This window comes from Melampsora larici-populina (assembly GCF_000204055.1).
Source record: "Melampsora larici-populina 98AG31 unplaced genomic scaffold MELLAscaffold_34, whole genome shotgun sequence".
NCBI classification, from domain to species: Eukaryota; Fungi; Basidiomycota; class Pucciniomycetes; order Pucciniales; family Melampsoraceae; genus Melampsora; species Melampsora laricis-populina.
The window spans coordinates 361,743-375,153 of record NW_006768798.1 but is presented as its reverse complement, the minus strand read 5'-3'; the positions used below and the strand labels follow the sequence as shown (position 1 = coordinate 375,153).

The 13,411-nt window shown below is 40.3% G+C and overlaps 2 protein-coding genes across 2 annotated transcripts; both read right to left on the bottom strand.

Annotated features, from left to right (window-relative positions):
* Positions 1 to 638: 638 nt before the first annotated feature.
* On the bottom strand, positions 639 to 2,238 carry MELLADRAFT_65430 (uncharacterized protein; the record flags this gene model as incomplete). Its single annotated transcript, XM_007412976.1, has 2 exons — positions 639 to 1,231; positions 1,422 to 2,238. The coding sequence occupies 2 exons, from the start codon at positions 2,236 to 2,238 to the stop codon at positions 639 to 641; spliced, it is 1,410 nt and encodes a 469-aa protein (XP_007413038.1).
* Positions 2,239 to 3,978: 1,740 nt separating this feature from the next.
* MELLADRAFT_49455 (uncharacterized protein) lies at positions 3,979 to 4,875 on the bottom strand (the record flags this gene model as incomplete). The annotated part of the gene is made up of 3 exons (XM_007412975.1): positions 3,979 to 4,291; positions 4,366 to 4,505; positions 4,592 to 4,875. The coding sequence occupies 3 exons, from the start codon at positions 4,856 to 4,858 to the stop codon at positions 3,979 to 3,981; spliced, it is 720 nt and encodes a 239-aa protein (XP_007413037.1).
* Positions 4,876 to 13,411: the final 8,536 nt, after the last annotated feature.

Here is a 13,411-nt window from a genome sequence, read left to right as displayed (position 1 = left end):
TCAATGCGGATCGAAATGTTAAAGCGTATGAAGACTCACAAAGAAAAAATTCGAGGACAAGCAAGTGTCACTTTTAAGAAAAGGAAAATTGACATCGGAAGATCTATAGGAAAATCAAAAGATGAGTTTCAAATCAGAATAATTCGATGAATGTTAGAAGACGTACTTGAAACAAGGATTGATGACAAACAGGGGATTTAACAATGAAAGACAGTCATCGAAAAGATCTACAAGAGAATCAACTGATGATTTTTCACGATCAAATCACAATACAGAGAGGAAGGAAACTTAGTAGGAGAGGCTTGGATGATCGCAGCAGAGACATTTTTATTTGTTTTTTCAGGAAACAGAAAGTAAAACTAGTTCAGAGGACCGGAATCTTGTGAAAGCGATAAAAACTTGGAGTACATAATTGATGTTTGTCTGGGTGGGATGATAACTTGACGAATAAGCGAAGGTCGTCATTGGCAGGAACAGATCAGGCCGTCCGGTGACAGTTGGTGAGAAGATCGGCTCTAGTGAGACGAGGATCGGGTCAGGCTGAAGCTGCAAGTGAATAGTCGACATTTGGAGAGCAATGAGTATAAAGATTGTTATATAACTCAAGACCACGTAGACAACGACGAGAACCAATCGGATCAATGGTTTTTCCTGCCTCTATGATTTTCGTAGCAGTTGAGGGCATCGCAAACTCCATGTACACGCTTGCAAGGTACACCAGACTTAGGAGCACAGTTACCCTGGTTCCAACCAAAACAAGGTTGATCCACTTCAGCGAGATGATACGTAGGACGCTTTTTGTAAGTCTTTTTGCTAGACTTTTTGTAAGGTTTTTTACTGGGCTTGCTAGGCTTCTTGATGGGCTTGTTAGGCTTTTTGATGGGCTCACTAGGCTGGAAGGATGAAGAAGTGGAAGCTTGAGGGGTCCCGTGTCTGGAAGATTCCGTTATAGATGGTCTCTCGTCACGATATGAGATAGGGAGTTCGTGCGTGTAAAGGAATTTATTTTCAAAGCCTTTGAGAGCTCGAGCCTTGTAGTCACCCCAGATTAAATTGGGCTGGCTAGCAAACTCGAGACGGCAGGCTTGGTCGTATCGCTCAATGTTAGAGAAGGTGACATCAGTCCTTCTTGATTTCGTGAGGTTGATGATGTGATCGAAATAATTACGAATTGAGGTCAGAGCAGGGTGGAAAGCGGCCATGTAGGCAAATTTGATTGTAGCGATGAGGTCTTGAAAAGCGGAGATGCTTCTAATCTCGAGAGGCGTTTGTTGTGGACAGGAGGTAAAAGTCCAGTTTTTCGTAAGCTTAACTCCGCGCCCCTCTTCGAGGGGCGCGGACGCAGCCGCGCGAGAGGGGCTTAGTTAAGCTTAAGTTTTTCGCGGCATCAGCGTCCTCGAGACGCCGATTTCGTGAGGTACCGTATATTGCTTGTTCAGCATAGAGCTGACGAAGATCAACATAGGAATACGCGAGAAGAGTTCTAACCAGGGACGGCGGGAAATCGGCCGGTTTGTTGTGAGATATAATAAAATTGATACAAGATTCCTTGATATGTTTTCGATAAAAAAGGGCAATCTCGTGAACTTCAATGGCCAGTGGAGAGAATCTACCATCAAAAACTTCGGGAATGTACGCGTTGAACGGGTAAACGGGACCTTGTGGGACGCTGACGACGTAGTTTTGAAAAGGTCTAGGATCGGCATGGGCCTGTGAGCGATCAACATCAGGTTCAACGCGTAAGTGATCATTTGAGGGAGGAGATTGACCAGCTCCGATGAATGGTGAGAGGACGTGAGTCCCAAGAGTGAGGAGGTTTTGACCAACAGGATCGTCAAGTGATTGATCTCGATGATCAGGAGGAACCATAAGGGCGTCTCTGGGAGTGTTGTTTGGATGACTTTGAATTTGATAGGTAGGAAGATAGGGAGCTTGAGCAGGAGCTCGAATTCTCGCTTCCATGAGATAAACTAACATCCCTCGAGCATTGTTGGGAGCCTCAAGGTCTATGACATGAGTCTGGCGACCGGGTTCGCAATGCATTCTGATTGCATGCTGAGCAACCGCTGAGTAGCGGAAGACGAAATTCAGGTCATCTCGTGGAAACATCGCAGCATATTGATCGCGGAGATCATGTATGCTGATGCGATCGCTCCCACTGCAGCGGGAGAAATGCTCGAGGACGACGTTGATGTTGGCGTCGATCTGAGAAGTATCGACTACTTGATTTAGGTTCATAGTAAGAATGAAAAGAGGATGATCACCAAAATATATAAATATAACGAAGATTAGATATTTATGATGAAGGATGTGGCGAAAAGATGATTTTATGAAAAATCGTGAGAATAATTTTGAGGGAAACAAAAATGATTGAAAGAGTGGGTGGGTCGAAAGGAAAGGACGCAAGCTCCAGCAAACTCTTTATAAGGTCATCAAGTGAAATGATCGTCCTCATAGTAGTCAAACGTGATTTAAAGAAATCCAATAAAAGATTACCGGCAGGCTCTGGGAGGCTTAGGCAGGAGCGCGATTTGAAGTATCGGAGATAGGTCAACCGTGCTGTGACGTTGTACCAAGATAAGCCACCTTCTCGTAGACACAAGCCAGCTCCAAGACTTGGGAATTTTGAAAAGAGATTCTGAAATGATTAGCTCAAGTAAGCTCCTCACGAGCGCCTTCGCCGCGCCCTGCCATGCGAACGTGCTTGACTTACTTGAGCTTACTGAGATGATGAACTCTTACGAGAATAAGCCAGCTTCTGATGTAAGGGTTATATGTTTGACAAGAAAGAGTGTGAAATGATGAATGCTTCTTGTTTGATTGGAACACTTGAAAAGATGCTCACGAGATTCCTTGACTCACTACTATTTCCCTTACCATCTTACTAATGATAAGAAGGATGAGCATTCCTTCTGGAATATTGCTATCATAAATCTGTTGATGAAGCCTGAACTCTTGCTCACTTTGTCTTATTGTTTGGTTTCCTCAAAGCCATTCTCACAATCAAACATAATCATCTCGTCATTTTCTCCATCATATAACAAAAAAATAACACACTCACCCCCACGAATCTGTTTCTTCAACTTCCTGTTATCTAGCCGCACTTGCCTATCCCTGAAATTGTGTAGGTCTGAAGACGAGCATCGTGCTACTACTAGTCTTGCCGACGTAGCAGCTCTGATTCCCCTCTTCGCATGACTAAAAGCTGGCTCTGACCTGTCACGCTACGTTTGAGTCTTACATAAGTCTCTTTGACCATTCCCCTTTAAAACACATCCTTATCGTCAATTCTATGACCCAAAGAAGCAATAAGCAATGGGTATCCCCAAAGGCTTCATAAAATGAATTCACCCATATAAAACCAGACATACATTTCTTTGCAATCAGATAAGAAAAATACTTCTCCAACCACATCAAGAAATCAACAAATCATCTTTTAAAAGACATAAGAAAAGTAAAGAAAGGAAGGTTCCATGTCAAGAGTGATGATCCTAACGTTTAGATGATCTAACACTTTTACCAGGTCGTTTACTTCCACCACGTCCACCACCACCACCACCACCACGAGCACCGCCTCGTCCACCTCTACCCCCTCGTCCACCTCTACTACCACTAGTGATCCTTCCATCACCTTTCCCACCCATCCCTTCAAAATTACTTGAACTTTCTTTATTGTTTTCTTTCCATCTTCTACCTGTAACACCTTTTGGTTTAGGTCGACCGAATTTATGTTCTCTACCTACTCGATTCAATTTAGGTTTCTTTTTACTACCTCGACTATCATCTTCTTTATCATTTCGATTACGTTTGTTTGATAAAGTTTCTTCTAATGCTATATCGAAATCTACTTCATTTGTACCTAGTGGAACATCCTTACGTTCTGTAGGTTAACAGGATTATAGAAAACGCAAGTCATCAGTTTTGAAAAATCTCTCTCAAACCAAGAAAGAAACATCTTGATCTAATGAAAGAAACATTTCAACAGGGAAAAAAAACTTCACTTTTTCTTAATTCTTTAACCCCTTCTTTAACTCGTTTAGATTCCTTTTCTCTTTCTAATTTCTTTTCAACTTGAATGGCTTTACCAAACTTCTTCAAATCTCTCTTTTTCTTTGAATCTTCTGATGCTTTAATATTTTCCATTTCACTGATTAATTTCAATCTAATCTTTTCCATATGTGCATCTGATTTAATCATTTCTGCAAAATAATCATTGGGTCTAAAGAATTCTTTGGATGATTTTTGAAAAGTTTGGTAAGCTTCTTTTGCTCCTTGAAGTGCTTGTTTGTATCTATTCGAAAAGTTAATTAAAGGTAAGTTTTTTTCCCGCTGTGAATTAGTTGATCTGGGTTTATAGAGACTTACAATTCGACTTCTAATCCAATATCATCATTCACGTCTGGAACTTGAGTAGCCGAAGTAGATTGGATCGTTTGAGTTTCAAAGAAATCTAATTGAAGACTAGATTTTTCTTTCATAAGATCTAACAATTTCTGTAATGCCTTCTAAACTTCCACAATTCACACTCGTATCAGGAATCATAATAGAGACAAAGTAATAGGTGAATGATCGTATAAAGAAAATGACAAACCGTGTTATTCTTAACAACCTTGCGTTTGACCATTGCTCCTAAATCTTCATTATCTGAATCCACATGCATCTTCTCATACTCGATCCCTTCTATCTCCTCATCATCCTCTTCCTCTGAATCGATAACACTTTGATCTTCTTCTTCTTCAACTTCTGATCCACTCTCACTTCCACTTTCACTATCTCCTTCACTTCCTTCAGACTGTGATCCTTCTCCTTGTGAATCAGCTTGAGAATGTCCTAACAGTAAAAGTTCTTGTTCAGTCATGTCTTCCGGACGCAATTTAGAAAGCAGTCTTTGATAAGTTGAATCATCTATTTTGTCCTCTCCACTTGAGTGTTCATTTGATTCATCATCATCATCTGAATTTGAATTCGACTCTGATTCCCAATCGTTTTCTTCGTCTTTGTCTTCCTCTGCTTCATCATCTGAACCTGAACCGTCTTCATCTACACATTTGATGAAAAACAGGCCATCAGATTGTCAATATTCTATTTCGATCTTCTCGACTTTAATATAGTCAAATCACTCACCATTCTCGTTCGATTCAACTGATATTTCCTCTTCTTCTTCTTCTTCTTCAATGGTTTTCGAATTAGGTTTACTTTTATCCACTTTAGGTAACCTTTGTCGATTAATAATCATCGAATCTTTGGGTCTTTTTTGAAACTCTTCATCTTTTGATTTCGAAGTTTTAAGTTTTGAAAGTTTATTTTTTAATGAACTTGAAGTCATTTTCAGTTGATCGCTATTGGATCCTGATTAATTTTTTGTTTGATGTCGTATCAGAGTTAAAAATAGCTTGTGGGATTGAATTTTGATTATGAGTTGAAGTGTTTCGAGAATGTGATTGAAGTGAATTCTTTTTTTTTGTCTGGCTGTTCTCCAAAAATTTTCAAAACTTCATTGATGATTGTGGGCAGCAGTCAATACAGGTCTTGTTACAACACCTGTTACAGATCTGCTACATGTAGCATATATGATTATGTCATAGTAGGTACCGAGGTACGAGAAGCTTAAGAGTCGAGGCCGTTACATACAGCCGTTCCAAGAAAGGTTGACAACTGTTTTTTGGAGAAAGTTGTCTCCGCAGCGGCTAAAACCAAAGACAAAACTTGATTACAGGTTTATCATTTCCTGTATTCTTCCAATTAGCGGAGAGACAAAATCAAGTGAGGGACAAAACCCGGGTTTTGCACATTGGTGAGATTTTCAAAAAAATCAATCTTTGTTGGAACAGCTGTAGAAGCTCCTTCCCATTTCCATCAACCATTGTGAGGTCTTCTTTTTGAAATGCCCATGATATTTACATAATTCATTAGGAAAAATGCTCATTGCACTCAAATCCACTTCCTGTTGCCTCTACCATTGTAAAAAGGTTAGGTGTATCTTCTCCATTTCAACTTGTATTTTCTTGTTCACATCTCATCTGTCAACCTATTCAATCCACACCAAAACCCTCCTTTCTGGGTCAATTTCAACTGGCTTGCTTGTAAGACATATGTGGATAGCTTGAATCACCCTGTATGTTCAGTTCCCTAGTGATTTGGGACTGGAATTCCCATCCTCTATCATTTGGACCCAGCTAAATACTATTCTATTTCTTTTATTAATGTTCTGTCTACATTTTCTAAGTGCAAGAGTGATCAAGGACTGGCCTTCCCATCTAGCATCCGTTGGAAACAGTGTCAGTGGTACATATTGGTCTTGATTTATTTGAAACACAGCAAAGCTCTCTTGGTTTAAAAACCTTGTCCTTGATGTTTGCCCAAAGCTTCCCAATGCAAGTGACATTGAGGGTTCATGAGAAACTTAGATTTCTTTCTTCTGAATTTAGCTTGATGTATTTTCCTCCAATCTGGTTCTTGTGCAAGCTTTCAATATCAGTTTTCTTCTTGACCTTTCAGAAAAGGTTTGAAAACCTTTCTACAATGTGCCACTGTGTTGTTCTTCTCACAACAGCTCTTCATGAGCAACACAAAGAAAACCATATCTACCCAAACCCAAGCAACGCAGCTGATAATGGAAACCACATGTTGCACTGTAGGAAACACAAACCTAGCAACAGCTCAACAAGGGGTGTTATAGGGTGATGGTCAATCTAAGTTATATATGTTGGATCTTGTAAAACATACCACACCTTGTGATTGCCTAATTAGCTGATTTTGCAGAGGAGACCGCACCTCCAGGGGTTATTCAGGTCCATTTCTCAGCAACACAACACAACAGGAGAAAGAACACGGCTCTTTTCTTCTTCTTCTTCAAGTAGCCCATAGTGAGTTTGAGTTTATATAATTGTCTCAAAATTTTTATCATCCAAGTCTCTCGTATAAGTTAGTATTACCTTATAAGTACACTCTCACAGCCTCTAATGTATAATTTTCATTTTCTAAGCTTGCTCTTCTTTTCTTCCCAAGTGGCCTCTTATAGCTTCTACATAGACCTGAACAAGGAATTCCAGCCAACATACATATCCCTTTTCCATATTCTATTTAACTTTATCACTGAGCCTGGCCCTGCCTGGCCGTGCTTGTCAGCTCACTCGGGTCTACCCCTGACGAGGCGATTTGGCAAAGCCTCGTGGCCGGCTTTGAGTCCACTAGTCCGGGTCTCAAGATAACATAGCGACAGTCTGTAATACAGTCATTTAAGAAAAGCTTGCCCCAAATTCCCCGCCAATTCGCTCGAGTTTTGCGGGCAATTTAGGGCAAGCTTTTCTTAAATGACTGTACATCACGCACGACAGAACATACACGTATTAGTTGACCTTTCCTTCCACCTTAGATTGGGGATGAGTCTGCGTAACTATACTGTCACTGCTGCTCGATTCCCTGCATTAGTAGGAAAAGTTCGAGAGAACCGTCGCGAATGGTAAACATCCCCGACTAACAAACAATCCCTGGACTCCTTACCTTCCACCTTAGATTGGGGATGAGTATGCGAACCACATTGTCACTGTGTCTCTTTATGTTTTAAAAAAAAAAAAAAAAGAAGAAGAAAGATGACTATCTATATTGTGTAAAGATTTACAGGCACCACTAATTCTTGTACTTGACTAGATGACCTACTTCTCTGGTGTACTAGTCTCCTTTGTGTACTGTTCAGAAAGTGTAATATGCAATGAAGCAACTTCGCACTGAAAAAAAAAAAAAAAAAAAAAAAAAAAATAATAATAATAATAATAATAATAATACATCACGTGATTGGCATACACACACAGTGTATGTAACAGTTCCTCAATGACTTTCGAGATCAGCACTCAATCGAGCGAACCATTCACCACCAACTCATGACTTCAACCAACACCATCAAACAGTCTACATAAAGTGTTAGTAGTTGACTTTATTATCAACACCAAAGACTTACCAATTCATACCTATCTAATCCATTCACTTCATACTTCTATCAAATAGTCCTCATTCTATCGTTTTAGATAGAGCGAATCGTTTCGAAAAAATGATACGTCTCTATTTAGTTCAACTTGGTAAGACTCAAATCGAACAGTATCCGAAGTTCTAAACTCAGCTATCCTGGTTTACATGAAGACCGATTTAGTAGCAATGATTGTAAGTTCAATTCGTTGATATCATGTCATGATGACTACTTACACACCTTTTTACTAGTGATCGACATGGAGTAGAATAAGCAAAGAGCGTTTGTAAGACTACGCTTTAAATCTGATGAAAAGAGAATCGAAGAACCGAATGGTCTCTAATTGGTGCAACTGGCTCTATCCTTGATATCCTTCAAGGTAGGTTCGATCCGATTCAAACTATCTCAGAATTCATACCTCGTCTCTGACATTGACCGACCCATATCTTGACAATCATCAACGGACCGTTCATCTTGTCAATCTATGACATTCCTTGTCGATTTTTCAACGCAAACTACAGGTTCAGTGATCCCTTTTACAAATACGTGGACGACGTCTTACACACTTGATATCTTGAGGTCATGCTTCAGTTTAAGTAGCCTTAACGAAAGATTCGCGTCATGTTTGAACGGCACCGAGTTGATGGATCAATGTAAGCAAATTATTCAAGTATCCCTTCAGTTAGTTCACTATAAACTGACTTATCTCTTCTGACATACATCAGATATTGTGATCGATCACATGGACGCGATCCCATTCGTGTATCAGCATCGATAAGAGAACATCTTTGAGAATGGACCCGAAGAGTGATGGATCGAGAAGTCCTTTGGGAATCAATTGATCAATATATAGCAACCGGAAGTCGAGATTATGTGGTAAGTCATCACCTTTCCTGTCTTTTGAATGAATGTAATGGGTTTAATCTCTGATTCAGGTCTCATTTTTGTCTTTCTTGAGATTTATGCTGATGGGCTGAGGTAATGAGGATGATTCCGATGAGTCAAGATAAGTACTTCAGCAATCGATTGATGTCGCAGCCGAAAGTCGAGATTATGTGGTAAGTCTGCCCCTTCTCTCTTCTTAATGGATGAGGACTGGTCTCTGATTTGAATCTTGGTTTTTTGTTTTCTTTAGATTTACGCTGGATGATCAGGGAGTCTGAGAAGTCATCCAGGAGTGAATTGATGAAGATGTACTAGTGGAAAATTGAGATCATGTGGTTAGTCATTACGTTTTCTTTATTCTTGAATATATGAAATGAGCTTGATATCTGATTTCGATCTTGTTTTTTTCTCTTTCAAATTATTCTCTCTGATTTGGCTCTTTTTTCTCTTCAACTCTATCAATTTTTGATTTGGCTCTTTGGTTTTCGTCTTCCGACTTATCAATCTCTGATTTGACTCTTGGCGTATTCTCCGCAGACTTATTAATATCTGCTTTGGCGCTTGGGTTATCCACTTTAGAATTATCAATATCTGATTTGGCGCTCGTGTTATCCACTTTAGAATTATCAATCTCTCATTTGGCTCTTGGGTTATCCACTTTAGAATTATTGTACTCTGATCTCTTGAATTATCCCCTCAGACTTCTCCAACTCTGATTTGGCCTCTGGGTTATCCTCTCCAGATTTATCAAACTCTGCTTTGGCTCTCGGTTTATCCTCTTCAGACTTGTTAATCCCTGATTTGGCTCTTGGGCTTTATGATTATCAAGCACCTCCTCCGTTAACCTTTTGATACAATTAGTTATTTCTCTTCATATTCACCACTGACATGAAAGTCGCGTAGATCATTATAGTATATTGTTGGTTTGGTTGAGTGATATGGCGGACAAGTCTACTTGATCCCGCAGAACGTTACAAATCCTACGCAGTTCAGAATATTGCTCAAGATCCTGATTTATGATGAGATGTTCGACGTGTTTTTTGTCAAGTTCATGAGTTTTGTTTGATAAAAGTGAAGAATGTGAGGAAGGTTACCAAGATTGTAGATTCTTGATGCTCGAAGCGCCGAACTCGATTGATCAAAATCATATCTTTCCGTCAAATCTGATCAGAAGAAAGCATCTTTGATGGTATGATAATCATCCTTTTATTGGACGCAACAAACACACACAATGTATTCCACCAACCAAACTTAACTAAGTCCAATTTCGTGCCACGGTTTTTACATCGCGAGCGATGACCGAGGCACGAGGGACTTACCCGGAACGCCAGGCTTTTGGCGTGAGTAGTTTGAGAATTTAGTAGAGAGAATTTAGGATCTCTTTTTGCACCAACTTCCTCATATCTTTACCTCGGAAAAAAATGGGAAGCGCCCAGCGCTGGCTTCTTGCGCTCCTTCCTGTCGATTCACTTTTTTGATTCCTTTCTGTTTGTATTTTTTTCCTTAATGTTCCAAACTGGATGATCTCAAGGAACGAAATTTGAGCTTGCTGCGAGATTGTTACAGAGACATACAAGTTGAAATCAAATTTCAACGTCCGAGATAGCTTCAATCGAGTTGATCAGTAAGCAATGAAAGGTCAACGAGAGAGATTGGGAAACAAGAGGTAAAGAGACGAGGAGTTGCAAAAGTTACCAATCTGTTCAAAGAAACGACTTCAGAATGTCAAGTTCGATTCAAAACAATCCCAAAGTGCCTGTTAAACTAGCCGAAAAGCTCATTGAAGCATGCATACAACTGAACAAGCTCGGACTCAATGCTAAGAAGTTTGTACAAGGGATGCTGACCTCGACGGACTCAGCTGTCGCCGATAGGCGTGGATCTTGGGGCACGGAATACGGCTGGGTTTCAACGCATGAGGTTTTAAAGGGTTTTAAAGATATAATATGTAAAGACCATGTTAGTGGAAAGGAACGATGGGCATCCTTCATCCTGGAAGAGGTGAGTGGAATGACAAGCTCTCAAAGACATTAGTTACATATAACTGACCGAGTCTTTCTGAAATGTTGAAGGCAAAGGAAATTGTGATACGAGAGGACCTACCGAGCGGGGAACCTCCACTTGGAATGCATTATAACTCTCAAAACATCACGCACGAGTTCTTTTCACAAGAAAACGAGGAATTAAGAGACCGATTAGTGGCAGAAAACATGCCGTTCTTACACTCTATTCTTTCAGCAAAACTTGAACATGCAGCAATCAAGCGACAAAAAAAAAGAGACGCCTCTAATAGTAAGAAAGATACTGAGAGGCATGTGACCACTTCGGAGGAGCTTACAGATTTACAAGACTTTGAGCCAGCCAGTGCTATGAGCCAAACAATTAGGCAACTTGAGCAGCACAGGATTAAGAAGGTACTATGATATATGACAACTTATCTGAATCAACGTGTCAGTTGTTGACAAGTTTTACCTTTTGAAGGTGCCCGTGATGCTATGCTCAATGTTAGCCTTCTGTTGCAATCGTCGGCACTCAGGTTTACAACTTCAGAATTCAATGACTTTCTTGGCATGCGGCGTCACACAGAAAGTCAACGACTACCTTCATTTCCTAGGCTTGATATCATCGCGTGCGACTGCTTTTGATGCAATGGATACACTGAAGAATTTAACTGAAAAAAAGATCAAGGATATCGGGTCAAAAGATTACAAGATGCGACCTTTGTGGTGTGTTGACAACATCGATATTGAAGCACGGATTCACGACAAGAAGGTTGAAGCAAACTCGAGAGTGTTTCATGGAACATGGGGCTACCTCCACGAAGTTCCTGAGCATCTAACACGTGGCATGAAGCCCGAGGAATTAGATCTGAATATCTTTCTAGAAGCAATGGAACGAAGCAAAACTCAGCCAGTCGAATTGGATTCATTACTACCTACAATAAAAGAAGAAGAACATTTTGAATTAGTACAAAAGGCTCAGATTTCAACAGCATTTTTGGAACATTGTCTTGATAAGGGTGGAAAAGAACATAAATACTGTAAAGAAAACTTAGCAACCTCACCACCTGAAGTCGATCCAATCCAGATGTACGAACCGAACGTAATCATGTTCAAAATGATGAGTGCATCTGATAACTCTTCGACTGGAATTGGTCAGTTGATGGAGCAACTTCTCAAACAGCTCAATGTCGCCCCTCTTGAGTTTGGAAAGTGGATGCAAATTGTTGAAGGCGATATGGGAACAAACATGAATTTTGAAGGCGCTGCCCGAAAGCGCTATCCCGCTGGACATGCTGAAGAAGGCCTTCAAAACTTATCGTTAGGACTTGCTGGTTCGCACACAATGTGGAACATAACTAGCTCTATAGTCAATCATTATGCTGGTGATAAAGAAGACTCGGATTATCCTGGTGTCCGACGTTGCGCCACAGCTTTGAGTATTGATCCAAACCATCTTGTTGATAAGTCATACTTTGGTCTGATGATGCAGTCTGTACATAGGATACAAACGGCATCATTTGTCTTTATATTGAAGTAAGTCATTTCATCGTTAGTCAAACAGGGACCTCAAATTAATGTCACATTGGATGAAATGTAGACAGATCATTGCTTCCAAAGACAAGCGACCAGATTTCAAACAACCAGGAGTGGCGCAGGCTCTAATAGACGAATGTTATGAGAAGTACTGTGCTAGGGATTCTATTCAAAACGCAGCTCAGTCAAAAGATGGTGCATTATACAACATGCGACTGAGGATACGGGATTTTGCTACTGTTATTGAAGCAGATCAAGCAATGAGAGCTGGTGATATTGGCCGTCTCATGTCAATGTGGAAATACTGGAGTATCCTTGCTCAAGGATTGAAGGGGCTCTCACACTACGCACTTCATCTTCCGAGATATATATTGATTTTGGAGGAATACCTGCCTAAGAAGTTGGCCAGAGTAATCAAACACAGTCTATTATTACCTTCTTCTGGACGCGAAGGACACTGGGTATCAAAAGACTTCTACTTGGAAACTCAAAACTTCTGGTTGAAATACTTTTACAACCACTCGGTCCGTATGTCATATCAAAAAGCAGTGAATTGAATTACTAATTTTCATGCTCATGATTTAGGGACGGGGAACAAATATAGAAAGGCTTATGGAGCGATACTCCATCAATATACCCTTGGTGTGTATGTTCATATATCATATTAAACTTTAAAAGTTGAAGAAATGGATCATTTTTATGGATCCAACCCACAGCTGCGAAGTCTGATCCATTCACTTGGTCTTCGGTCGGGGTTCGAGATCGTCCACCAAAACAATAAGCACCCTCTTACTCCTGCAACCTTGTCCCAATTCTTGAAATTTGCTCGTGATCACCTTGCAGATCCGAACCTTATCAAAACTTCACGAGATCAAAGTTTGATCGAAAACCTTGATGATTTCTATTTAGAAGGTATCAATAAGTTCCAATCTATCTTACAGGAAGAGGATTGGGACAATTCTGCCTGTAGATTCAATTGGGGTGGAAACCTCTTGGGAGTTGAAGCAGAGGATCAAGAATGAGTTGG